The following is a 26,018-nucleotide window of genomic DNA, read 5'->3' on the forward strand; positions in this document are numbered from 1 at the left end:
CATATCTACAACTATCTGATCTTTGACAAACCTGACAAAAACAAGAAATGGGGAAAGGATTCCCTATTTAATAAATGGTGCTGGGAAAACTGGCTAGCCATATGTAGAAAGCTGAAACTGGATCCCTTCCTTACACCTTATACAAAAATTAATTCAAGATGGATTAAAGACTTACATGTTAGACCTAAAACCATTAACATCCTACAAGAAAACCTAGGCAATACCATTCAGGACATAGGCGTGGGCAAGGACTTCATGTCTAAAACACCAAAAGCAACGGCAACAAAAGCCAAAATTGACAAATGGGATCGAATTAAACTAAAGAGCTTCTGCACAGCAAAAGAAACTACCATCAGAGTGAACAGGCAACCTACAGAATGGGAGAAAATTTTTGCAACCTACTCATCTGACAAAGGGCTAATATCCAGAATCTACCATGAACTCAAACAAATTTACAAGAAAAAAATAAACAACCCCATCAAAAAGTGGGCGAAGGACATGAACAGACACTTCTCAAAAGAAGACATTTATGCAGCCAAAAAACACATGAAAAAATGCTCATCATCACTGGCCATCAAAGAAATGCAAATCAAAACCAGAGTGAGATACCATCTCACACCAGTTAGAATGGCCATCATTAAAAAGTCAGGAAACAACAGGTGCTGGAGAGGATGTGGAGAAATAGGAACACTTTTACACTGTCGGTGGGACTGTAAACCAGTTCAACCATTGTGGAAGTCAGTGTGGCGATTCCTCAGGGATCTAGAACTAGAAATACCATTTGACCCAGCCATCCCATTACCGGGTATATACCCAAAGGACTATAAATCATGCTGCTATAAAGACACATGGACACGTATGTTTATTGCGGCACTATTCACAATAGCAAAGACTTGGAACCAACCCAAATGTCCAACAACGATAGACTTGATTAAGAAAATGTGGCACATATACACCATGGAATACTATGCAGCCATAAAAAATGATGAGTTCATGTCCTTTGTAGGGACATGGATGAAACTGGAAACCATCATTCTCAGTAAACTATAGCAAGGACAAAAAACCAAACAGCACATGTTCTCACTCATAGGTGGGAACTGAACAATGAGAACTCATGGACACAGGAAGGGGAACATCACACTCGGGGGACTGTTGTGGGGTTCGGGGAGGTGGGAGGGACAGCATTAGGAGATATACCTAATGCTAAATGACGAGTTAATGGGTGCAGCACACCAACATGGCACATGGATACATGTGTAACAAACCTGCACATTGTGTACATGTACCCTAAAACTAAATTATAATAATAAAAAAGAAGAAAAAAAAAGTTTACTGATTCCCTTTCTGCTGTGTTGCATCTACTGTTTATCCAATAAATTTTCAGTTATATTTAAAAAAAAAAAAAGAAAACACATGAACACATAGAAGGGAACAACAGACACTGGGGCTTACCAGAAGGTGCAGACTGCAAGGAAAGAGAGGATCAGGAAAATAATTAATGTGTGCTAAGCTTAATACCTGGGTGAGGAAATAATCTGTATAACAAACCTCCATGACACGAGTTTACCTATGTAACAAACCTGTATTTGTGACCCTAAACTTAAAATAAAATTAAAAAAAAAAATTTCTGAATAACACAAACACAAAGGTATATTTGGAGAATAAGAAAGATATTTTATGTTCTTGGATAAGATGATCGAGCATCTTTAATTGATATCTATTTTACAGGGAAAAATAGATATTTGACAATAGTTAAAAACTGGAAAATAAAAACTATATGCTTGATGAATTTGCTTTACTAGATGTTCAACATTTTTTAAACTTCTATAATTTGACAATATCATACAGATCAAAGAAGTAGAGTAAAACAGAAAGTCAATAAATAGATCAAAGTGCATTTGGAAATCTAATAAATAATAAAGGTAGTTTCTCAAGTAACTTAAGCAAAGGTGTACATTTCAATAAATTATCCTGGGAAAACTTATTTGCTTCTTGGAAAAAGATAAAATTGAAGATACATCTCACGCTATATTCAAAAATACACTCCCAACATATCAGAGCATTAAGTATAAATCATAAAACAACAAGAACATTAGAAGTCAACAAGGGTGAATTTCTCTAAAACCAGAAAGTTGGAAAGTTTCTAAATATGACTTAATGTCAATATGTTATATACCTAAAGAACAAAAAATTTAACCACTAAAACATTTGCATGGCAAATAAACACCATAATCAAGTTATAATGCATTGATATTTTTAACATATGTAGCATAATATGGTGATATTATTAAAACCCATAAATAATAGAGAGATATTTAAAACGCCAAAGAGAACAGTGTTCAAAATGTATGATCAAAAATTTCCTAAAGGACCTAGAAAAGTGGTTCTGTAATATAAGAAAAGATGTTAAATTTTACTTCTAATTAGAAAAATTAAAACATAATATTCACTCCCACATACAAGATCTACAGAAATTTTAAATCTTTGAAAAAGAAGACAATTTCACATACAATAGACCCAAAAACGTTAAAAATCTAGAAATATAATTAACCAAGGAGGTGAAATATCACTACAAGGAAAACAATAAAACACTGATAAAGGAAACTGTAGATAACAGAAACAAATGAAAAAACGTTTCATGCTTATGGATTGGAAGAATATAATTAAAGTGACCATAATGCCCAAAGCAATCTACAAATTCAAATTAATCCCTAACAATGTAAAAATGTACCAGTGTCATCATTTTTCACAGGATTAGAGAAAACAACTCTAAAATATATATGGAGGCAAAAAAGCCTGAATAGCCAAAGCAATCCTAAGCACAAAGACACAAACAAAAACAACATCATTCTAGGCAATGAATTTGTGACTAAAACCTCAAAAGCAAATGAAAAACAAACAAACAAACAACAAAAAGCCCCCAGACAAATGGGACTTAATTAAACTAAAAAGGTTCTGTACAGCAAAATAAATAAACAACAGGATGAACAGACAACCTGTAGAATCGGAGAATGTATTTGAAACTATGAATCTGACAGAGGATTAATATCCAGATTTTACAAGGACCTCTAACAACTGTGAACAAAAACAAAACCAAAATAATAATCTCAATAAAAGTGGGCAAAGACATGAATAGATATTTTTCAAAAGAAGACATACAAATGGCCAAGAAGCACACACAAAAATGCTCAACATTACTAATCATGAGAGAAATGCAAATTAAATCCACAATAAGGTATCATCTTTCACTAGTTAGAATGATTATTACTAAAAAGATAAAAAATAACAGGTGTTAGTTAGGATGTGGAGAAAAGGGAACTCTTATATACTGTTGAAGGGAATGTAAATTAGTAGTACATCTCTGAAATGCAACATGAACTTTACTTAAAGAAATAAAAATAGAACTACCATTCAACACAGCAATCCAACTACTAGATATCTACATAAAGGAATAGAAATCATTATGTCAAAAAAACCACATGCATCTATAGGTTTATCACAGTACTAATCACAATAGTAAACATATAAAATCAATCTAAGTGCCCATCAATGAATGTTTGGATAAAGAAAATGTAGTATACATACACAGTTGATTTCTATGCAGCCATTAAAGAGAATCGAACCATGTCTTTTGCATGGATAGAACTGGAGGCCATCTTACATGAAAGTCAAATGAAGAAAGACAAATACCACCACATGTTCTCATTTATAAGTAGCAGCTAAATAATGTATACTTGTGGACATAGAGTATGGAATGATAGAAAATGGAGACACATGGAAGAGTGTGGGGGTGGAGAAGAACGATGAGAAATGGCTTAATGGGTACAATGTACTTTATTTGTGTAAAGGATACCCTAAAAGCCCTAGGTTCACCACTACACAATCTATGCAGGTAACATATAAATGTATTCAAATAAACAGAAAATTTTTGACAGCCCGCTATGGTGACAAGACTATGGAGATCAAGACACTCTCATTGTTAATGGGAATAAAAACTAGGAAAACTCTTAAAGAGGATATTGTTTCCAATATGGTAAAATGTGTAACAAAATTACCTATATTTTTACATTTCATACTAGCATTCTCACAGCTAGAAATTTAAATTGTAAATACATATGCACAGATTATTCACTGAAATATCATCTGTAATTGCAAAATCTGGGAAACAATTTAAATGCTGAAATATAAAAGACTGGATTATCTCTTGAAATTCTACAAAATAGAGTACCATAGAGCTAGTAAATAAGAAGAAACGTCTGCATAAATAGAAGAACTTCTGGAATGCTGAGATTGCTGTATCTCCTCCCGGAGAAGGGCAATAAGTTAGTGTTTTACGTTGTAACACATAATTTTTGTTGTGAACATTTTCCATATAACAGTTAGTTTTTGGCTAACAGTTTTTTAAAAATTGTTTTCGACTTTCTAAAAAATTCGAGGTAACTTACCTCAGCCAACACAGCAGGCAACTCAGACAATGCAGTATTTGCACAAGTAAAAAAGATGAAATAACTTAGTCTCCCCAATGATATATCCACATCTCTTGTAAGATGACGTGGATGCGGCTCTTTCGCGGGGGAAGCTACAAGCCATAAAGTGAGTCTTCTCTGGCACTCACTGTGTATGGGAAAGTCAGATTACAACACTGGTAATAGTCCTGATTCTTACAGTTGATCTTCCTCAGTCTCAAATACATTGCACACTTTAAACCAACAACACCTTCCCTTGAGGATACCACCTTATTTGTTATCTACATTTTATAGATGATGAAATTAAAGGCTAAGGATGACAATTACTTCACATATAAAGAAAATTAACTAGAACTCAGAGTCAAGCTCTCTTCTATTTTCACTTCTTTTCCCAATGCCCATGTAATTCCGTCACAATGAGAGTAATAGACAATCATAGATTTTTAAGGCAGGCTAAATGTCTCAAAAGTTATCAGTGAGGACTGGCTTGATACAATACTTTGATGTCAGAATTTGTAACTAAAAATATCAGATCTGAAGGTTTATCCTAACAAATTTTACTGGAGAATATGACCTCCAAAATAGAGAAAGAGTTTAGCTGAAGTACTTAAAGAGAATTCACTGGGCATTTATATTCACTGTAGAGTTTTTCTCCTTTTATAACCTAGAGAGGGGAATCCACCAATGTAATTTATTTTTATTTATTTATTTTATTTATTTATTTTTTTTTGAGATGAAGTCTTGCTCTGTTACCCCGGCTGGAGTGCAGTGGCAATCTCATCTCACTGCAACTTCCACTTCCCAGAATCAATCAATTCTCCTGCCTCAGCCTCCTGAGTAGCTGGAACTACAGGTGCACACCACCACACCTGGCTAATTTTTTTATCTTTAGTAGAGACGGGGTTTCACCATGTTGGCCAGGCTGGTAACAATGTAATTTTAAAAGGGCATTTGTCCTCTGTTTATTCGATTTACCAATTCAAGTATATTATATCAAATGTAACAACCAATTCTATTCCCAGGTGTTATCAAAACTTGCCTGCATTTTCTAGGACATCAGAATGTCTAACCAGGATTACAAAATAATACTTATCAGAACAAAGATAAAATGCCAACATGATGATAAAACTAGCTTTGATCTACAATGAGAAGTGAGCCATTTGACCTCTTCAGTTACCCTAAAAGAAATCTGTAGAGAAAAGTTCATAATATTCATGACACCAACCCCATAAAGCTTCAGTGAACAGAATTGGAAAGAGGGACCACTTTCTGTACCCTCCCAATTGAGAGGACAGTTAGAACTTCTATATTTCTTTAGGGAAGACTAATGAAGAGTAGTCCCTTTGCTCCTCCACCCCTAAAGCCAACAAGAAATAATCACAATAAATACATACGGAAAAATGTTCAGGATAGTCTTCTGTGTGGCATTTAATATCACATGGACTTTTGAGAGTCAAATTTATTCTTCATAGAAGTTGCAAAAATCATTATTAGAAAAAAGCGATCTGGAGAAATCCAGACAGCAATTCTACACATAAATGTCACCACAATGTATGTCACAAATTACCCACCTCAAGAAGAAGGAATGGTCCAAAGGGAAACAGTGGCCGTCCTGATCACTCTTGCCTTCTATGTATCTCCACTCTGCTGAGGAGTCTCTTTTAAAATCTCTACATAAGGAAGACAAATAAGCCAGGAGAGATAAGACACAGAGTGATTACGTGTCCTGGCAGGTGCTAGGAACTTGCCTCATACAGACGTTATCAAAGCTATACCTACAGCTGAGAGTAAGGGGACAGACAATTTTACTGATGGGCACAAACAAATGAGAAGGAAAGAAAATGATCAACCTATTTATAGATCCTACAAAACACGAAATCTTTCTAAGCATGGGAGCTGTGCAGAGTCAAGAGAAATAAGGAAAGAAAAGTAGAATTCCACAAATTAAAATTTACAAATATGGCTGGAATCTGAATCAATTTTCTACTTTAGATCCTAGTCATTGGTGCTTTTTGTAAGTCTACAAGATGAGAGCAATATGCAGCTACTATTTGAGATGACTGAGTTGGGAGTGTAGAATAATCTCTGGAGCCCATCACATCAATACTTACATTTCTCTGTATTAGAGCTTTCAAATTTAATGGAAACATAGGATACAAACTTATTTGTGGCTAGCTTTATTTACATAATGTTCAAATTGAACTTTTTTCCACATGATTGTATGAATTAATTTATTCTTCTCGGAACATTACATTATACATGCTATGTTACATAAATATTAATTCACTTAACACACATAAATGGAAATATAGCTTGCTTAAAATTTTAGTGATTCCCCCTCAAAAATATAAAATAAACAATAAATGATTATTTTAGCTTATTATGACCTAAGAATCTGGCGCCTGACTACTGTGCTAGAAGTTTTGAATATGAGGCATAACAAGTGAATGATCTTGTAAAATTTCATATATCCTCTGGGCATAAGCTATGTCACTTGTACAGAGGAATAAATATAGCATGCTGCTTATAATCATTAAATGATTTGTTGTATGTCAAATGCTTTAAACAGTGCCTGACATAATGCACACACTATGTAAGTGTAGAATACAATTCTAAAAAGAAATTGACTTTTAAGTAGTGACTGAAAGCTTATTATATAAGGCTATATCATTTATTGACAACATATCAGCAAATTAAATACAGTAATGCTTTTCTGAAAAACTATAATTAGTAGGATTTTTTGCAGGAACGCAAGACTATTGTAACATCCTAAACCTGAGAAATGTAATTCACTACATACACAGAGTAGAAGAGAAAATCATATGACCATGTCAATCGACAGCTTATTAATGATAAAAGCATCTTAGAAACCGGAAATCATGTTGGATGTGTTTAATCTTATATAGGATATCATGAATCACCTACAGCTAACATTATAATTTATGCTGAAATTTTGATAGATTTTGTCTATAACATGAGGATATCCATACAGTGAAATAAGGAAAGAATTTAAAAAGCAGGTGGGAGAGAGGTAGAGTATTACAGATTAAAAATCAGTCCAGGCAGGGTGGTTCACATCTGTAATCCCAGCACTTTGGTAGGCCAAGGTGGGCGGACACCTGAGGTCAGGAGTTTGAGACTAGCCTGGCCAATATGGTGAAACCCCGTTTCTACTAAAAATACAAATACAATAATAAGCTGGGCATGGTAGTGCATGCCTGTAATCCCAGCTACTCAGGAGGCTGAGGCAGAATTGCTTGAAACCAGGAGGCAGAGATTGCAGTGAGCAGAGATAGTGCCACTGCACTCAAGCCTGGGTGACAGTGTGAGACTCTGCCTCAAAAAAGAAAAAAAAAGAAGATTGAAAAAAAACTAAAGTAAAATAGTCACTATTAGTAGACTGCTTAAAATAGTCACTATTAGCAGACAGCTAGAGAGTTAAAGTGTTCAAAAAATGTATATTAAAATATATAATTACCAGAATTAAAATGAAAGTACATTATGGTAACAGGGTATAAGGTCAATATACAAAAATAAATTCTATTTCAGTATACCTGCAAGAAAAATTGGAAAATAAAATTTAGTAAAATTAACACTAGATAGCCAGGCAAATAAAGAGTGAAATAGAACATAGCTTTCACCAAATGGCGAAGTTGAAGCAAACTGGCTCTACTGCTCCATGCTCGAAGAAAACCAAAAACCAAATATATAGAACTGAGATTATTTCTAGCAACATCTCAAAACTCAAATATGAGAATGAGACATTTCCTGAGGCCATAGAACAGTGAAAAAACTTTGTACAGATTACAAGAGAATCAGACTTTTATATCCACAATGCTTCTCCTCCAATCTCCCACGCACTAAGAGTGTGGAAAATTTCCCCCCAACTCAAGGTTGAAATAAGTGAGATTGCAGGGGACAGCCAGCCTCCCCTCCATCTTGGGTTTTGAGACAAGAGACCTGTCCTTTCCTCAAACCACAGGAAGCATCAGAAGTGCTCAAAGGGAGAAAAATTCCTGAGGACAGAAGTAAACAAAAAGGGGAAGCAGGACTGGCAGCCCCAGCTTTGGAAATTCTGCTCTAAAACTCAGCCAAGGGAGATTCCAAATCAGATTGGCTGTTCAGCATCACAATATAAGATGCATATTCCATGATTCTCCAGGGTATGAAGACCTGGCAAGCCTTCAACACTACTGTGGTATTCACTTTGGGCCCACCCACATATGGACGTGCAGTGCACTGAACATTTGGTAGAGAGAAGGGAAATCTGGGCTTAAAGCAACATCATGTGCCAAAAAGGAGGCAGTGACCTAGCAAAAATGACAGTCAATATCTAAACTGCAAAGAAATCTTGAAGCAAACATATTCAATAAAAACCAAAACAAACCAGACAGAGAAGACTGGAATAATTAGCTAATCTTTGAACGCAAAGACATTGGTGTATGTCCACAAGAAACAATAACAAATGGGAAAATGAACTCCCCATTTGGACAAGGAAAGGAGCCAGTGACTAACCCTAATGAGACGATGATAGGCAAGCTCTCTGATCAATAATTTTAAAAAGTAGTTTTAAAGAAATTAAGTAATCCCCAAATTAATACAGAAAAGCAGTTCAGAAATTTACTGGAGAAATTTCACAAAAAGATTGAAATAATTTTAAAAATCAAAGAGAAATCCTAGAACTGAGAAATATATTTACTGACCTAAAAAATTAATTACGGGCTGTTAACTGCAGAACAGATCTGCAACAGAGGAAAGAATCTGTGACCTCAAAGACAGGCTATTTGAAAATTCACAGAGAAAAAAAGAAAGAGAATGAAATGGTATAAAGAATGCCTAAAAGATATAGGAAATTACCTAAAGGAAGCAGATCTAATAATTATTTGCTTTTAAAAAGAATCTGAATAAGAGCATAAGGTAGGAAGCATATGTAATTAAATGATAAGAGAAAACTTTTCAAAACTTGAGAAAGATTTAAATGTCCACATTGAGGAAGGTCAGAGATCACCAAAGAGATTAAACCCACATAAGACTGACTCAAGTAATATAACAGTCAACTTTTCAAATGTCAAGGACAAATAAAGTATATCCTAAGAGCAGCAAGAGGAAAGAGGCAAATAACATATAAAGGAGCTCCAGTTAATCTGGCAACAGACTTCTCAACAGAAACCAAACAAGCCAGGAAGAAACGGGATGACACAAGGTGCTTAAAGAAAACTACTTCAACTGAGAATACTGTACTTAGCAAATTATCCTTGGGACATGATAAAGTCTTTCTCAGACAAACAAAATCTGAAGGAATTTATTAACACCAGACCCATCTCACAAGAATATTAAAGGGAGTTCTTCAACTTGAAAGAAAAAAATATTAATGTGCAAAAAGAAAACATCTGAATGTACAAAGCCAATTGGTAAAATTAAGTACATACACAAACTCAAAATACTTTAATACCGTAGTTGTGCTATGCAATCTACTCATAACTCTAGTATGAATATTAAAAGACAAATGTATCATACATAATAATAACTATACAACCTGTTAAGTGATGGATAATATGAAAATACATAGAGACAACAATAAGTCAAAATGTGGGTATGCAGTTAAATATGCAGTTTTTTTAGTTTTTCATTATTTATTTGTATCATTTTATTTGTGATCAGATATAAATTATTTGTTTCAAATGACTTGAGATATATATACATGTATATATATATACGTATATATATATATATATATATATATACGTATATATATGATGTTTTTGCAAGCCTCATGGTAAACCAAAAAGCAAAAACCTATAATAAATATATTAAAAATAAAAGTAACAAAATAAAACGTCCCATTAGAGAAAAATCACTTAACCAAAGAGAAAGACAGTAAGAAATTAAGAGAGGAAGTGAGAAGTTACAAAACAACCAGAAAATAAGTAATAAAACGCCAGAAGTACATTCTTATCTAGCAGTAATAACACTGAATATAAATGAACTAAGTTCTCCCATTAATGGACATAGACTAAGTGAATGGATAAATAGACCAACCAGCATGTTGCCTTACAATCACTACACCTGTAAGGACATGCACCTGTGTCATTACATAATAACACAGGTTTCAATTCAACAAGAGGCTATAGTATTTATAAATATCTATGCACCCAACACAAAAGCATATAAGTATATAAAGAAAATATTAACAGATCTAGAAGGAGAGCTAGATGGCCACAAAATGAGAAGATAATTCAACACCTCACTCTTACTAATGGACAGATCTTCCAGACCAAAATCCAAAAACATCAGAGTGAAACTACACACTAGACCACACGTGTTTAACCAATATTTACAGAACATTTCACTCAACTGCTGGCAAAATACACATTCTCCCCAACAATACATGGTAAATTTTTCAGAATAGACCATATATTAGGCCAAAAAACAAGTGTCAACAAATTTTAAAAACTGTAAATCATATCATGTATCTTTTCTGAGCAAATAATGAAATAAAACTAGGAAAAAATAACAAGAGGAACGTTGAAAACTACACAAACACATGGATATTATACAACGTACTTCTGAATGATCAATGCATCAACAAATACATTACAAATTAATAAATTGTTTGAAACAAATAAACATGGAAATTCTGCATGCCAATATCTATGAGATACTGTAAGAGCAGTGGTAGTAGGGAAGCTTATAGCAATACATGCCTGCATCAAAAAAGTAGAAGGCTTAAAATAAACAATCTAATGATTTACCTCAAGGAACTAGAAAAGCAAGAACAAACCAAACCCAAATTTAGTGGAGAAAAGAAATAACAACAATCAGAGCAGATATAAATAAAATTGAGAATTTAAAAACATACAAAAGATCAATGAAACAAAAACTTGGTTTCTTGAAAAGATAAACAAAATCACAAATCCTTAGCTAGAATAATTGAGAAAAATAGAGAAGACATAAAAATTAAAACTAAAAAGTTCATTCATTATATGAACATCTACATGACTTCAAATTGGAAAGCCTAGGATATATGGATAAATTCCTGGACATATTAAACACAACTAGATTGATGGGATCTGCTTACTTCTTATTGGTTTGTCAAAGTTTTCTATTTCTTTATAGAAAACTAGGCCGGGCGCATGGCTCACGCCTGTAATCCCAGCACTTTGGGAGGCCAAGACAGGTGGATCACCTGAGGTCGGGAGTTCAAGACGAACCTGGCCAACATGGTGAAATCCCCATCTCTACTAAAAATACAAAAATTAGCAGAGCATGGTGACACATGTCTTTAATCCCAATTACTAAAGAGGCTGAGGCAGGAGAATCGCTTGAACCCAGGAGGCGAAGGTTGCAGTGAGCCAAGATTGCACCACTGTACTACAGCTACAGCTTGGGCAACAGAGCAAGACTGTGTCTCAAAAAAAAAAAAAAAAGGAAACCAAAGGTTTCTCTTTCTACTTAAAGAAATAGAAAACCTTGACAAAGCAATAACAAGTAAGCAGACCCTAGCCGTAATGAAAAGTCTTCCATCAAAGAAAAGCACAAAATCTGAGGGCAGCTGTGCTGAATTCTACCAAACATTTCTATACACCAATAATGTTCAAGCTAAGAGACAAGTCAAGAACTCAATCCTGGGGGCAGAGCAAGATGGTAAAAGAGAAACTTACACCGTTTGTCTCCCCCCACCCACCCACCACCCGCAGGAACACCAAATTTTAATAAGTATCTGCACGCAGAAAAGCACTGTCACAAGAACGAAAACTCAGATGAGCAATCAAAGTACCTGGTTTGGACTTCACATCATGGAAAACGGTATTGAGGAGGGCAGGAGAGACAGTCTTGAATTGCCAACACCACCTTTCCCTGATCCCCTAGCAGCAGCCCTGTGGTACAGGACAGAGAATCAGTGTAGAACCTTTGGAGAAGGAGAGCACATCACTGAACTCAGTGCTTCCCTGTCACATCAGACAATAAATTTGTTATGGACTCAGCCAGTGCTCACAAATGGAGCAGCATTTAGACTAGCCCTAGGAAGAGGGGAATCATCCATCCCAGCAGTTCAAACTTCGTTTCTCAGCAAGCCTTGCCATCATGGGCTGAAGTACTCTGGGATCCTAGGTAAACTCGAAAGGCAATCTAGGACACAAGTACTATAATTCCTAGGCAACTCCTAGTGCCAGGCTAGGCTTAGAGTCAGTAAACTAGGGTGGCATGTGACCTAGGGAGACACCAGCTGGCATGACCATGGTGGGGGTACTTGTACTATCCCTCCCCAAGATCCAAGCAGTGCAGCTCACAGCAACAAAAGTGACTCCTTCCTTCTGTTTAAGAGGAGACCAAAGAGTAAAGAGAGTAAAGAGTACTTTGTATTGCATCTTGGATACCAGCTCAGCCACAGGGCACCGGGCAAAGTCATGAGGTCCCCATTACAGGCCCTAGATCCTGGATGACATTTCTACACACACCTTGGGCCAATGAGGAAGAACCCAGTCCTGACAGGATTCATCACCTGGTGTCTAAAGAGCCATTGGGCCCTGAATAACCACCAGTGATACCCAGGAAGTTTGCCATGGGCCTTGGGCTGTGAGATATGCTAGCTTTAGTGATGACCCAGCACACTCCCAGCTGTGACAGCTATGGTGAAAGACTTCTGTTTGAGAAAAGTAGACAGAAAAGTAAAGGGAACTTTGTCTTGCAACCTAGGTATCAGCTCAGCTAGTTAGGTAGAGAAGCAAGCAGGCTCTTGGGGTCCCCGAGTCCATGCCTAGGATCTTGAACAGCATTTCTGGACTTGCCCTGCACCAGAGGGGAGCGTATTGCCTGAAGAGTGAGTCCCAGTCATGGAAGCATTCACCACAGGCTGACAGAACTGGCTGTCACTTAAAGACCCAAGGGCTTTAAGAGAACATCAATGGTGGCCTGGCAGAAATCTCTGTGGATTGGTGATGCTGGTGGCCACAGGGAGAGGCTCCTATGCCTGTGGAAAGGGTAGGGAAGAGTGAGAAGAACTTTGTATTGTTGTTTGAGTGTCATGTTAGCCAGAATAGAATAGAATATCAGGTAAATTGCTAAGGTTTTTTACACAAATACCTGGCTCCCATGCAGCATCTCCGGACATGTTCAAGTCTTGGGGGAACTCACCACTCTGAAGAAAAGGACCATGGGTAAGGCCTAGTGCTGTGCTGGCTTCAGGTCTGACCCAGTGCCGTCCCAGTGGTGGTGGCCACAGGGGTGCTTGCATCACCTGTCCCCCAATTCTAGGTAGCTCAGCACAGAGAGAGAACCTCCATTTGGGAGAAAGTAAGGAAAAAGAATGAATCTCTGCCAGGTAATACAGAAAATTCTTCCAGCTCTAATCCAACACCACCAAGGTGATACAGGTGATACCTCTACGAGTCTTCAAAAACCACAGCATTATTAGGCTTGGGGCCCAAGTCTCTGAATACTTGGAAAGCTTTCCCAAGAAGGACAAGCACAAACAAGCCCAGATTATGAAGACTATAATGTATACCTAACTCTTCAATGTCCAGACACTGAAGAACATCTATCTACAAGCATCAGCACCATCCAGGAAAACATGACCTCACCAAATGAACTAAATAAGCACCAGGGATAAATCCTGGAGAAACAGAGATATATGACCGTTCAGACAGAGAATTCAAAATACCTGTTTTGAGGAAACTCAAAGAAATTCAAGATAACACAGAGAAGAAATTCAGAATTCTGTCAGATAAATTTAAATTTAATAGAGATTAAAATAATTAAAAATAATCAAGCAGAAATTCTAGCATTGAAAAATGCAACTGACATGCTAAAAAGTGCATTAGAGTCTCTTAATAGCAGAATTGATCAAGTAGAAGAAAGAATTGGTGAGCTTGAAAACAGGCTATTTGAAAATTCACAGAGGAGACACAAGTAAATAGAATACAAATAATGAAGCATGCCTACAAGATCTAGAAATGGCCTCATAAGAGGAAATCTAAGAGTCATTGGCCCTAAAAAGTAGGTAGAGAAAGGGAGGGGTAGAAAGTTTATTCAAAGGGATAATATCAGATAACTTCCTAAACCTAGAGAAAAATAGCAACATTCAAGTATGAGAAGGTTATAGAACACCAAGCAGATTTAACTCAAAGATTACCTCAAGGCATTCAATAATCAAACTCCCAAAGGTCAAAGGTAAAGAAAGGATCCTAAAAGCAGTAAGAAAAAAAATAATAACATATAATGGAGCTCCAATGTGTCTGGCAGCAGACTTTTTAGTGGAAACCTTACAGGCCAGGAGAGTATGGAATGACATATTTAAAATGCTGAAAGAAAAACACTTTAAAAAATTTTCTCCCTTAGCATTAAACCACTAAGCAATCCAATGCTGATTTGTAACAAACAACAAGCTTGTTTTCCAGGAAGATGTGACTCTTAAGTATTTGAAATAACTCCACTGTGAAAAGGACAGCACGGATGTCCACAAGAATAGTAATGAGTTTTCTAGAACTCATCCTTTCAGTTACGTTCAGAAACAGGATCAGCTACTCAAAAAAGTTAAGTTTTATGTCCTTTTTTGGAACCACAGTCTAGTCCTCCTGCAGAGCTGGCTTCTTATGGGAAACACAAATCCAAAAGGATTTCCTTTTTTAGCTTTGATAACCACATGGATGACTAGCAGCACTAGAAAACTTCTCTCCAGCATGACAGCATCTCTTTCTTGCAAAGCACTTTTAGGAGGACATAACCTCCCAGCGACTAGGATTGGTAGACTTCTGGAAGGTCCTTCCAGATTCTTGCAACTTAATGTCTTAAGGTTTCTAGAGATGAGAGAAGTCCTTTAAATATTGCACATTACTGTGGCAGAATTAGATTAAATCAGGCACAGGAAATGTTCTCATACAAAAATTCATAGCCCTGCCGAAAAGAAATTTAAAGGAAGAGATTCTGTGCTTTATTGTGGGATTACATCTAATGGCAATAAGTGAATGGTAAAACTCTAGGTCATCATAGTGTAGCAGGTACAGAATCTTAACCAATGGGTTTTGCAGTTTGATTTATTAGCTCTGTCTTTCAGAGAACTAAGGTTTATAAGAATCTGCATACTTATGCATAATTCCTGATGACAATACAAATAAAATTATTTTCTCTGTATAATTTAATATGCTTTGGTGTCCCCGAATCAGGAGTTATGTGCATTAAGAGAGCCTTTACCACTTCCTGAGCATTAGCTCTTGACAAGGGTAAGGCCTCAGGCCATCCAGACATCATATACACCAAAACTAGGAAAAATCTCCCACCTTCCATGTCCATTTATTCTATGAATTCAAGTGTCATCATGCTTCTAGCTAAATTGGCTCGGAAGAATGTCCTGTATTTGCCTTGGGAGTGGAGTGTAAATAAATCTGCTGACAAATAGTACATCTCTGTTGTTTTAAGTGGTTTCATCTCTTGTCAAGTATATTAAGAGTCTAGTGCTCTTAAAATCATCTTTTACACAGATGATTTTGTTGACAGCATGACAACACCGTTACAGAGAACATCTCCTGGGAAGGAATGAGAGTCATTTGTGATGCTTGTGGAATGGAGTTTCCTTCAGTCTAAAATACATGTCCAATTTCTAGAAAACATTCTTTAATGGAGGGATATACACTTTTTAAAGAAAAATCAGAATTTATTAGAAACTTTAAGGACTAATAATCAACATTAAAAGAAAAAATCAGTCTCAGAATGTACAGGAACTGTGGCACTTTGGAGGTGATAATGCAGGTTTTTATTGGTAAATATGGAATATATAATTTAAATAAAATTTAAATATATTAAGATAACAAATTTGAATAATTTTAATAGCTTTATTCAGATGTCATTGACATGATGGATTAAAGACTTAAATGTTAGACCTAAAACCATAAAAACCCTAGAAGAAAACCTAGGCAATACCATTCAGGACATAGGCATGGGCAAGGACTTCATGTCTAAAACACAAAAAGCAATGGCAACAAAACCCAAAATTGACGAATGGGATCTAATTAAACTGAAGAGCTTCTGCACAGCAAAATACCATCAGAGTGAACAGGCAACCTACAGAATGGGAGAAAATTTTTGCAATCTACTCATCTGACAAAGGGCTAATATCCAGGATCTACAAAGAACTCAAACAAATTTACAAGAAAAAAACAACCCCATCAAAAAGTGGGCAAAGGACATGAACAGACACTTCTCAAAAGAAGACATTTATGCAGCCAAAAAACACATGAAGAAATGCTCATCATCACTGGCCATCAGAGAAATGCAAATCAAAACCACAGTGAGATACCATCTCACACCAGTTAGAATGGCGATCATTAAAAAGTCAGGAAACAACAGGTGCTGGAGAGGATGTGGAGAAATAGGAACACTTTTACACTGTTGGTGGGACTGTAAACTAGTTCAACCATCGTGGAAGACAGTGTCGTGATTCCTCAAGGATCTAGAACTAGAAATACCATTTGACCCAGCCATCCCATTACTGGGTATATACCCAAAGGATTATAAATCATGCTGCTATAAAGACACATGCACACGTATGTTTATTGAGGCACTATTCACAATAGCAGTGACTTGGAACCAACCCAATTGTCCATCAATGATAGACTGGATTAAGAAAATGTGGCACATACACACCATGGAATACTATGCAGCCATAAAAAATGATGAGTTCATGTCCTTGGTAGGACATGGATGAAGCTGGAAACCATCATTCTCAGCCAACTATCGCAGGGACAAAAAACCAAACACTGCATGTTCTCACTCACAGGTGGGAATTGAACAATGAGAACACTTGGACACAGGAAGGGGAACATCACACACCAGGGCCTGTCACGGGGTGGGGGGAGGGATAGCATTAGGAGATATACCTAATGTAAGTGACGAGTTGGTGGGTGCAGCACACCAACATGGCACATGTGTACATATGTAACAAACCTGCACGTTGTGCACATGTACCCTAGAACTCAAAGTATAATAAAAAAGTACATACTTAAGATGTACAATGTGATGTTTTAATATACCTATACATTGAAAGATTATCCCCACAATCAAACTAAGAAACATATCCCTTATCTCTACATAGTTACCATTGTGTGTCTGTGTATGTATGTTTAATGAGAAGATTCAACTTAGTTTATCCTATCCTCTTAGCAAATTACAAGTATGCAATACAGTTATATTTCCTTTCTTCACCATACCGTGCATTCGCTTTCCAGAAATTACTCCTTGCATTACTGGATTTTGTACTGTTTGACCAGTGTCAGAGGGGTGTGAAAGTCTATCTCTCTTTTCTCCTGCTGGCTGGTGTTTGGAAATAAATAATAAAAAAAGTCTTTACATGTTAAGTTTGAGATATATGTTAGCTATATATCTTAGTTTGGATTCCTCCGGAAGGTGATTCTGTGTAAAGATTTGACTATAAATTAGTCTGTTTGGGAAACATTAGTAGGAGATTCGGAAAGTGAGGCAGAAAAGTGAAGGGAGTCAAGGAACAGGGTGTCATCCAGCAGATTATCACAGTGGGAAAATGAGTCCTTCTTCCACAGTGGGATTCTAGAGGTAGTATGAAGCATCAACACCAGGTTTATTCTACCCGAAAGGTAAGGGTGGTGGCATATTTATACACCAACTCTCATCACTCATTGATAGAGAGATGCTCACAGGGTGTGCTGACTGCATGTAGCTTCTGGCACAAGGTACATGGACAGAGTATTCAGAGAAAGCCCATTAACAAAGAGATACAAGATGCTAGCAGTTGGAAGTGGAGCCACACAAACCGATGCACAAAACCCAAAAAGATATAAACAGAGCACTGACAGTGAGGTAGAAAATTAAAGAAAAATAAAATTAAAAAGAAAGAGAAATAAGCTTTTCTGTATTAGGCTGACTTGTCCCAGAGGCAGCAACAAGCACAGCTCAGACCCAGGAAAAGTCTTAATAATATTATCTAATGTGCTCTGGAGACTCTCCCAGCATTCCCTCAACACAGGGAGAAGAAAAACAAATTTTCCTTTGTTTTATGGTATGGGTTTGTATATTCTTGTTCTCTGAAACTAGTAACTTCAAGTATTCTGTTTTATCTAAGAAGTACAGTGAAGGTCATAAGAAGCCTTAGCAGGCCTGAACTACAGCTGTCTAGGCACCATAGTGAAGGTTATGAGATAAACCAGTGCAAGCCTTGTTAGAGCAAAACCTAGATAACAGACATCTGGGTTGCATAGCAATGATCATGTGCAATCCTGAATTATGAACCTGTTACAATTTGATTAAGAAAGAAGGAAAAATAGAGAGCAGGACATCAAGAGAGGATGGACATGTTAACGAGCTAAATATTAACGTCAGACTATGGAATTCTAGCTAGTACAGGAACACAAAGTCACAAAACAGTACTAACTACTCTAGGAGAGATTAAAGCCTGTGAAATAGAACTTTTCCAGATAATGGCGAGTTTTTAGGCTTGCTTATGCTGAAGCTTAATATAAGCTAATAAGTAGAGAAATTAGGAGGCTTGGATATTGCAAACCTTATTGGTTGGGGTGTTACCCAGTCTAATAGAAAAAAATTATATCTTAGAAAGACAGAACAGGTGCGACTTCTGAGAAGAAGGGCTAGAGAAGACTAGAAAGGCTGGAACCACCTTGAATTTGGCGCGCACACACACACACACACACACAAAATTGCCAAATGATCTGGAATGTGGTAGGTCATTAATCTGCTTTGCAAATGTCAGAACTTTAGGATCCCAGTACTTCTTGTTCTCAGGCTCCACACCCAGAAATCACAAGTATGGAACATCCAGGTCTGTCTCCTCCTGCTGGAACAGGACACGTCAGAGGGGGTGGTTCAGGAGAGTGACCAAACTCAGAAACAACCATTAAAGTAAACTCATGCCAAGCAATTGGTCACTCAGCTATGCAATGAGTCAGCCCCCACTGCTGCACGTCCTTGGCTACAGACTCCTGGAACAGCAGCTCTTTTCAAGGCTAGTTGTGACAAGAGCAGGCCCACATTCAGCCACCTCATCCAGGTAACTACTCTTTGACTTCTCTCTCCTTAGTCCAAGTCAGTGGTGGGATCTCTTCAGCTTTCCTGTCAGTGGGTTTCCCTCTTCTTCCTCTAACACCCTCCTTTTGTTTCCTCTGCATATTAAAGTAGAGAAAACGTCACGCTTATTTATGGTTCTCCTTCATTTCTCTGTATGCCCCTGCTACAATTTTGAAAGGAGACAGAATGGATAGAGTAGGGCATGAGCAAGTTAAGGAAATGGACTGGGAAGGTATCTTCTCCCTGGGCCTAAATATTTCACTCCCAGCAAAGAAAAGTTGGGCTAAACAAATTGTCAATTTAATATGTTTAAACTCTACTTATATTAATACCAGTTGATTCTTTCAATATCCTATGAAGTTCATACTTGCTGAGGCCTACACTTCTCAGAGACGTTAAACCAAGAATTTGAACTCCCATCTCTCTAACTCCAAACTCTGTGATTTCTAGCATCTCACTCAATTCAAGGTCATAGGTCATATGTTCTTTGTTTTTTTTCTGATTCTTGAATCAGGGAAGGTATACACAATTTTTATTAAGCATGACCAACAATTCCATTTTTAACCCATTCTTTATATTTGAGCCCATGTGACTGACCTGGCAAAGAGAAATTTAGCTGGGAAATAAAGGGCTTAAACGTGGGAGAAACTGGTCCATCTCAGGGAATCACATGTTATAGGGTGATATGTCCAAGATTGTACAGGACAGCCCTCAGTTTACACCTGTTACCTCAGAATTCTTATGAATTCTTTACATGTCTGTGTTCACTAACAAGAAGGCAGCAGCTTAGGTAATTAACTGTGAGATAATTAGATACTTGTAGGGTGAACCTATGTATAGGTAATAGACTTTGGGTCAGCCCTGATGAATCTTGGGCCTAATTTTTCTTCCAGGCCAGAACTGTGATTGTCAGCTAGTTTTTGGCAGAAAAAAAAAAAGAAGTCATTTTTTTTTTTATGTTTTTCATCTTCCTCTTGAAAGAAAAAGGGCTCTCTCAGGCCTGAGTTCCTGGAGACCAGGTCAGTATAAGAATCACCAGGGCAAGTGTACGGGAATGGTATCACCTTAGGATGTTGTGTTCTCTCACATTGGAAAAGCTAGCTGTGCGGGAAACTAGAAACAAACAATCTTGGACATGTTCACAGGTCTTATCAAAGAAGAGTCTTATATGAGATGAAATGGCTGCCTTTCCCCCACAAGATTATATTTTTCCTGGTATGCTCTACTTTGACACATGTGGCTTTCTCAGGTGAGTAACCTAAGAGGTTTTGGGAGATAAACTCTGATTTTCTTAAAGTTATAGGAAAGAAAATGAGTAATTTTTTACTTTTATGGGAAATATTTTGCTGAAATGTAAGCCAGTGTAGTCCAAACTGGGTATAATTAAAATGTATATTCTTAAATAGAAAAACCAGACTTGTTTTCTACATGGTGAAGTCACAACCTCGTGTCTATTCTGTCGATTCAAAAGAAATCCTCTAGTGCAGAGAAAATTGTGATTTTTTTATTGTAAGCAATATACAGTATAATTATTATTTTTTCCTAGAAAAAATGATGCATTTTCTTATGGATTTCAAATATGATAAATGATATGATAAATATGATAATGAAAAATAAGCCAATGAAAAATAAAAGCTATTTCTGTGATTCATGTTGGGTTCACATGTGTCTTTAGAGTTCAGTAGTAAAAATGATGAATGTATAAAAACAAAACCTATGTTACCTGCTAATTATAGATGGAATAATGCCTCCCCAAAATATCCAAGTCCTAATCACTGGAACCTGTGAATATGTTGCCTTGCATGGCACAGGGGACTTTGCAGATGTAATTTAGTTAAGGATCCTAAGATTGAAAAATTATACTGGACTATTCAGGTGGAACAAGATAAACACAGGGATTCTTATCAGAGGGAGGCAGGAGGGCCCAAGTCAGAGAAGACGTAACAATGGAAGCAGAAGTTAGAATGGTGCAGTAAAAGGGCCATGGGCTGAGGAACTCAGACAGCCTGTAGAAGCTGGAAAAGGTAAGGAAATTAATTCTTCCTTAGAAACTCCAGGAGGAATGCATCACTGCTGACATCTTGACTTTAGGACTTCTCACCTCCAGAATTGTAAGATAATAAATCTGTGTTGTTTTAAGTCACTAAGTTTGTGACAATTCATTACAACAGCAATAAGAAAATAGTACACCTGCAAATAAATTACAGATTAGTAAAGCAGACACTATAATCTCATGTTTGCATTTCCAGATCATCCTTAAATACATGGTACAAAGTAAATGCTCACTAAATGAATGTTTAAAAATGTAGCTATTATCAGTTGATTTCCTGCTATGTGTAGGTTCTCTGTGATGTACTTTTATTATTTTAAATATGCCTCAGTTGGATAGAATTGGATTAATCACAATACTTGGTTCACTAAATTTCATTGGGTTCAATCAAAAAGCACCATGAATATACCATTCCTGCAAAAATCTAGACTACTGACAAAAGTTCAAATCCAATAATGTAGTATTCAGTCATCCAATTTTCTTTTCTATCTTCATCCAAGAAAAACACAATTCTACATCTTTTTTTAAAATTTATTTTTTCCCAAAATTCTTACTTCAGTTTCAGTCATTCTAAATCTTGTGTCTATTCTTCTCGTGCTCTTATTTTTAATATAGTCTTTTATTTATACACATCATGGAAAATATATTTTTATAATTATTTTAACATTTATGTAACATTTATATAACTTGTCATATAGGACTTTTGTTTTGTTTTGTTTTGTTTTTGGAGACAGAGTCTCACTCTGTCGCCCAGGCTGGAGTGTGCGGCAAGCTCCGCCTCCCAGATTCACGCCGTTCTCCTGCCTCAGCCTCCCGAGTAGCTAGGACTACAGGTGCCCACCACCACACCCGGCTAATTTTTTGTATTTTTAGTAGAGACAAGGTTTCACCGTGTTAGCCAGGATGGTCTCCATCTCCTGACCTAGTCATCCGCCCGCCTCGGCCTCCCAAAGTGCTGGGATTACAGGCGTGAGCCACCACGCCTGGCCTATTATTAGGACTTTTAAATTCAATATTATATGAAGAGATTATTTTCATCTTTTGAAATTTGCTTTTTCCTACATATTGTTTAAATTTATAAATATTCATATGTGCAGTTGTTCATTTAGTTTCATTGATGAATAATACCACATCAATGAATAATATCCCAATGTGCGACTATAGCCTAATTTCATTACTCTTTTGTTGATGGACATTTGGTTTGCTTACAAATTTATGATGTTAAGAGCAGATCTGGTAGAAATATTCTTATACATGTTTTTTGATGCACATGAACAAGAGTTTCTCTTAGGTATATATCTAAGAGTAGAGTTGCTATGCTACAATGTGTGTGAATTTTCTATACTAGAAGATAATGCCAGATGGTTCTCCAAAGTTACTGCATGAACTAATAACTTTTCATTAGAAAACTAAAATTTAAAAAATACTAGATAATAAAAAATGTTTCAGATGATGGTGCAATATATAAATTGAGATTCTTTTTTTGTTTTCCTTCCAGAAGCCCAATTGTTTTAGTATGGTTTGTGGAAAGGATGATTCTTTTGCCACTAAATTGTTCTTTCCCCTTTGCCAAAGAGCACTTGTCCATAGAAGTGTATATTTTTGAACTTCTCAGATGCCTATATTTCTGGATTCCATCCTTTTCACCGATCTATTTGTTTATCTTTATGCCAATCTGTTATGCAAATGTCAGACCTTTAGGATGCCAATACTCCCTGTTCTCAGGATCCACACCAGAAATCACAAGTACAGAATCTTCAGGTCTGTCTTTAACAAATTAACTAAACCATATTTTAAAAGAAAAATAGGTTTACACCAAAATGAGAGGAATGGAACTAACCCAACTTATCTCTGAATCTATTAGTTGAGCTATATATTCTTATTCTGAAGACAAAAAAGTCATTTATACATTGAACTCTAATTTGTAGGCTTACATTTTGCAAAAGCATGGAATAAGAATTCTGTAAATGCAAATATAGTTTTGTTCAATATTGCCAAATTTTACTTCATAAACATTCTTCCAATTTGGATTCCCACCAGGAACCTCTTTCTCAACAGCTCATCTGATACCTGATAAATGATATTTCCATATAGTTTTAATTAGCATTTTTCTATGCATGAGTAAGGCTGAATTTCCTTTAGAGATTTAAGGGTCATTTCTGTATCTTTTTGAGTATGTATGCTTGCGTAAATTATATTTGCATGTATATTGTCTGCTCTTCAGTTAGGTTTCTTATTTTTTTCTTCCCTCAATTTTAATGAGTTCTTTATAAATTAGGCATATTAGCCCTTTATCAAAAATCTTTTTAGATTGTATATGTTTATTTTTTGCCAGGAAGTTGTTTTTATTTTTAAGTAAAAAAAAAAATGCATCTGTGTTTTCTGTTATTGTATTTAGATTAATGAATCTTTATGATGAAAAAGGAATTATGTCATTTTAATTATTGTATAGTTTTTTATGTTTAGATCCTGATTAATTTGGAGTTAATTCTTATGTATGATGTGCAGTATATACATGTAATTTTGTTTCATTTTTACTAGATGAAGACCTTTATTTTTCTTTTCTTATAACTATATCCAGCTACTTTTGTCATAAAAATATTCTGACCTTTCAGAAGTAGATAAAAGCATTCTATCTTTTTTGTTCTCTGAAAGAATGTACATGTAATTAGCAAGATCTATTCCTCGAAAGGTTAGTAGTCTTTTCTTTGTGGGAAGATTTCTAAATATCGTGCAGAATTTTTCTTTTAACTTTTGAAAATTCTAACTTTTGGAAAGTCAGAATATTCTATGATATTTTAAATATCACTTAACAGTGACAGATAAGTAAGAGCAGAATACAATAAGTACTTTCTTATTTCATTTTCCCACAGGCAGCTAGTCACCCTCTGTCCCAGGTAACACCAGCACCTCTCATACAACCAACCCATAAAGTCAGTATCCTGAAAGCCAGGGAACTCCCTCAGTTTTCTTATCATCACTGTGCCCACTTTAATTCAGCATCTTGGTAGGAACTGGCCTGATATATTACTTACTATATCATATTTACTTTTTTAAATTTTAAAAATGCATGTAATTACCCCAATTGCAGTGAAGAGGAAGCTAAAGCCAACAAAAGTGAAAATAAATAAATAAAATTATTTTAAGTTATATATACAACCTCAAACAGTTTTTACTCTTTCCTCACTGATACAGCAAATTTATAAATAAAATCAATACTGTGAAAAAGAAAGAATAAATGGATAAAGTAATTTAAAAAGGAATGTTACTGCAAATTCTATTGCTATTAAAATTCTTTTGTATACATTTTGGTAAATGAGTAACTAAATTAGTTTACATTATTCAATCAGTGACTTCAGTAGGTGATATTATATCCCATGGAGAACTATTTCCTTTAACTTACTGTGTTTGTTCTTTATTTGCAGGAATTTTCAAAAGACGTGACTTCACTAGGTGGCCTAAGGTAAATTTAAATTTCTCAGTTCTAGATTGTAATTCTAGTCTAATCACTCTCCTGACATGAGAGATCTAAAACTTCATGGAAAGTCAGGCACAGTGGCTCATACCTGTAATTCCAGAACTTAGGGAAGCTGAGGCAGGAGGATCACCTGAGCCCAGGAGTTCAAGGTCGGCCTGAGCAACATAGCAAGATCCTGTGTCTAAAAAAATGCAAAAATTAGCCAGGTGTGGTGGGGCAAGCCTGTAGCCAGCTACATAGGAGGTTGAGTTGGGAGGGTCACTTGAGGCCAGGAGGTGGAAACTGCAATGAGCCATAATGGCACTACTGCACTCCAGCCTGGGCTGTCTATAAATAAATAAATAAATCTTCATGGAGGTAAAGCAGAATGGAAGGATTCTATGTGACCTTGCACATAGACCTCTCCATACTTAGATTGTCTCCCATGTAGCACAAGCTTTAAAATATAATATTTTAGTAAAATAAATATCTTTATAGTCAAATAAAATATTGAGTAAATATATCTCTGATCATTAAGTAAAATAATACCTGCCATGTGTTCAAAGTCACAAAGCTAAACCGTGGTAAATCCAGGGTTTATTCTCAGTTTTAATAAGTTTTGGGATACATGTGCAGAACATATAGGTTTGCTACATAGGTATACATGTGCCACGGTGGTTTGCTGCAGCCATCAATCCATCATCTACATTAGGTATTTCTCCTAATGCTATTCCTCTCCTTGTCCCTGCTGCCCCAACAGGCCCCACTGTGTAATGTTCTCCTCCCTGTGTTCATGTGTTCTCATTGTTCAACTCCCACTTATGAGTGAGAACATGTGGTGTTTGGTTTTCTGTTCCTGTGTTAATTTGCTGAGAATGATGGTTTCTAGCTTCATACATGTCCCTGCAATGGACATGAACTCATTCTTTTTCATGGCTGCATAGTATTCCATGGTATATATGTGCCACATTTTGTTATCCAGTCTATCATCGATGGG

The 26,018-nt window shown here is 36.2% G+C and overlaps 1 protein-coding gene and 2 long non-coding RNA genes across 3 annotated transcripts in view; 1 reads left to right on the forward strand and 2 right to left on the reverse strand.

The window, feature by feature from the left end:
- Positions 1 to 4,483, reverse strand: part of LOC131383669 (uncharacterized) — a 24,435-nt gene extending 19,952 nt beyond the window's left edge. Inside the window, exon 1 of the long non-coding RNA XR_009213853.1 lies at positions 4,446 to 4,483. This is a non-coding gene — a long non-coding RNA (uncharacterized LOC131383669). The remainder of the gene's footprint in view (positions 1 to 4,445) is intronic.
- Positions 4,484 to 6,037: 1,554 nt separating this feature from the next.
- LOC131383666 (uncharacterized) overlaps positions 6,038 to 26,018 on the reverse strand; it is a 132,778-nt gene continuing 112,797 nt past the window's right edge. The window contains exon 4 of the long non-coding RNA XR_009213850.1: positions 6,038 to 6,136. This is a non-coding gene — a long non-coding RNA (uncharacterized LOC131383666). The remainder of the gene's footprint in view (positions 6,137 to 26,018) is intronic.
- Positions 19,277 to 26,018, forward strand: part of SPINK13 (serine peptidase inhibitor Kazal type 13) — a 17,537-nt gene continuing 10,795 nt past the window's right edge. Inside the window, exons 1-3 of the mRNA XM_032158289.2 lie at positions 19,277 to 19,497; positions 20,660 to 20,763; positions 24,990 to 25,027. Of these exons, the coding sequence (XP_032014180.2) occupies positions 19,358 to 19,497; positions 20,660 to 20,763; positions 24,990 to 25,027 (282 nt within the window). The 5' untranslated portion in view covers positions 19,277 to 19,357. The remainder of the gene's footprint in view (positions 19,498 to 20,659; positions 20,764 to 24,989; positions 25,028 to 26,018) is intronic.

Source organism: Hylobates moloch, unplaced genomic scaffold (assembly GCF_009828535.3).
Source record: "Hylobates moloch isolate HMO894 unplaced genomic scaffold, HMol_V3 SCAFFOLD_6, whole genome shotgun sequence".
NCBI classification, from domain to species: Eukaryota; Metazoa; Chordata; class Mammalia; order Primates; family Hylobatidae; genus Hylobates; species Hylobates moloch.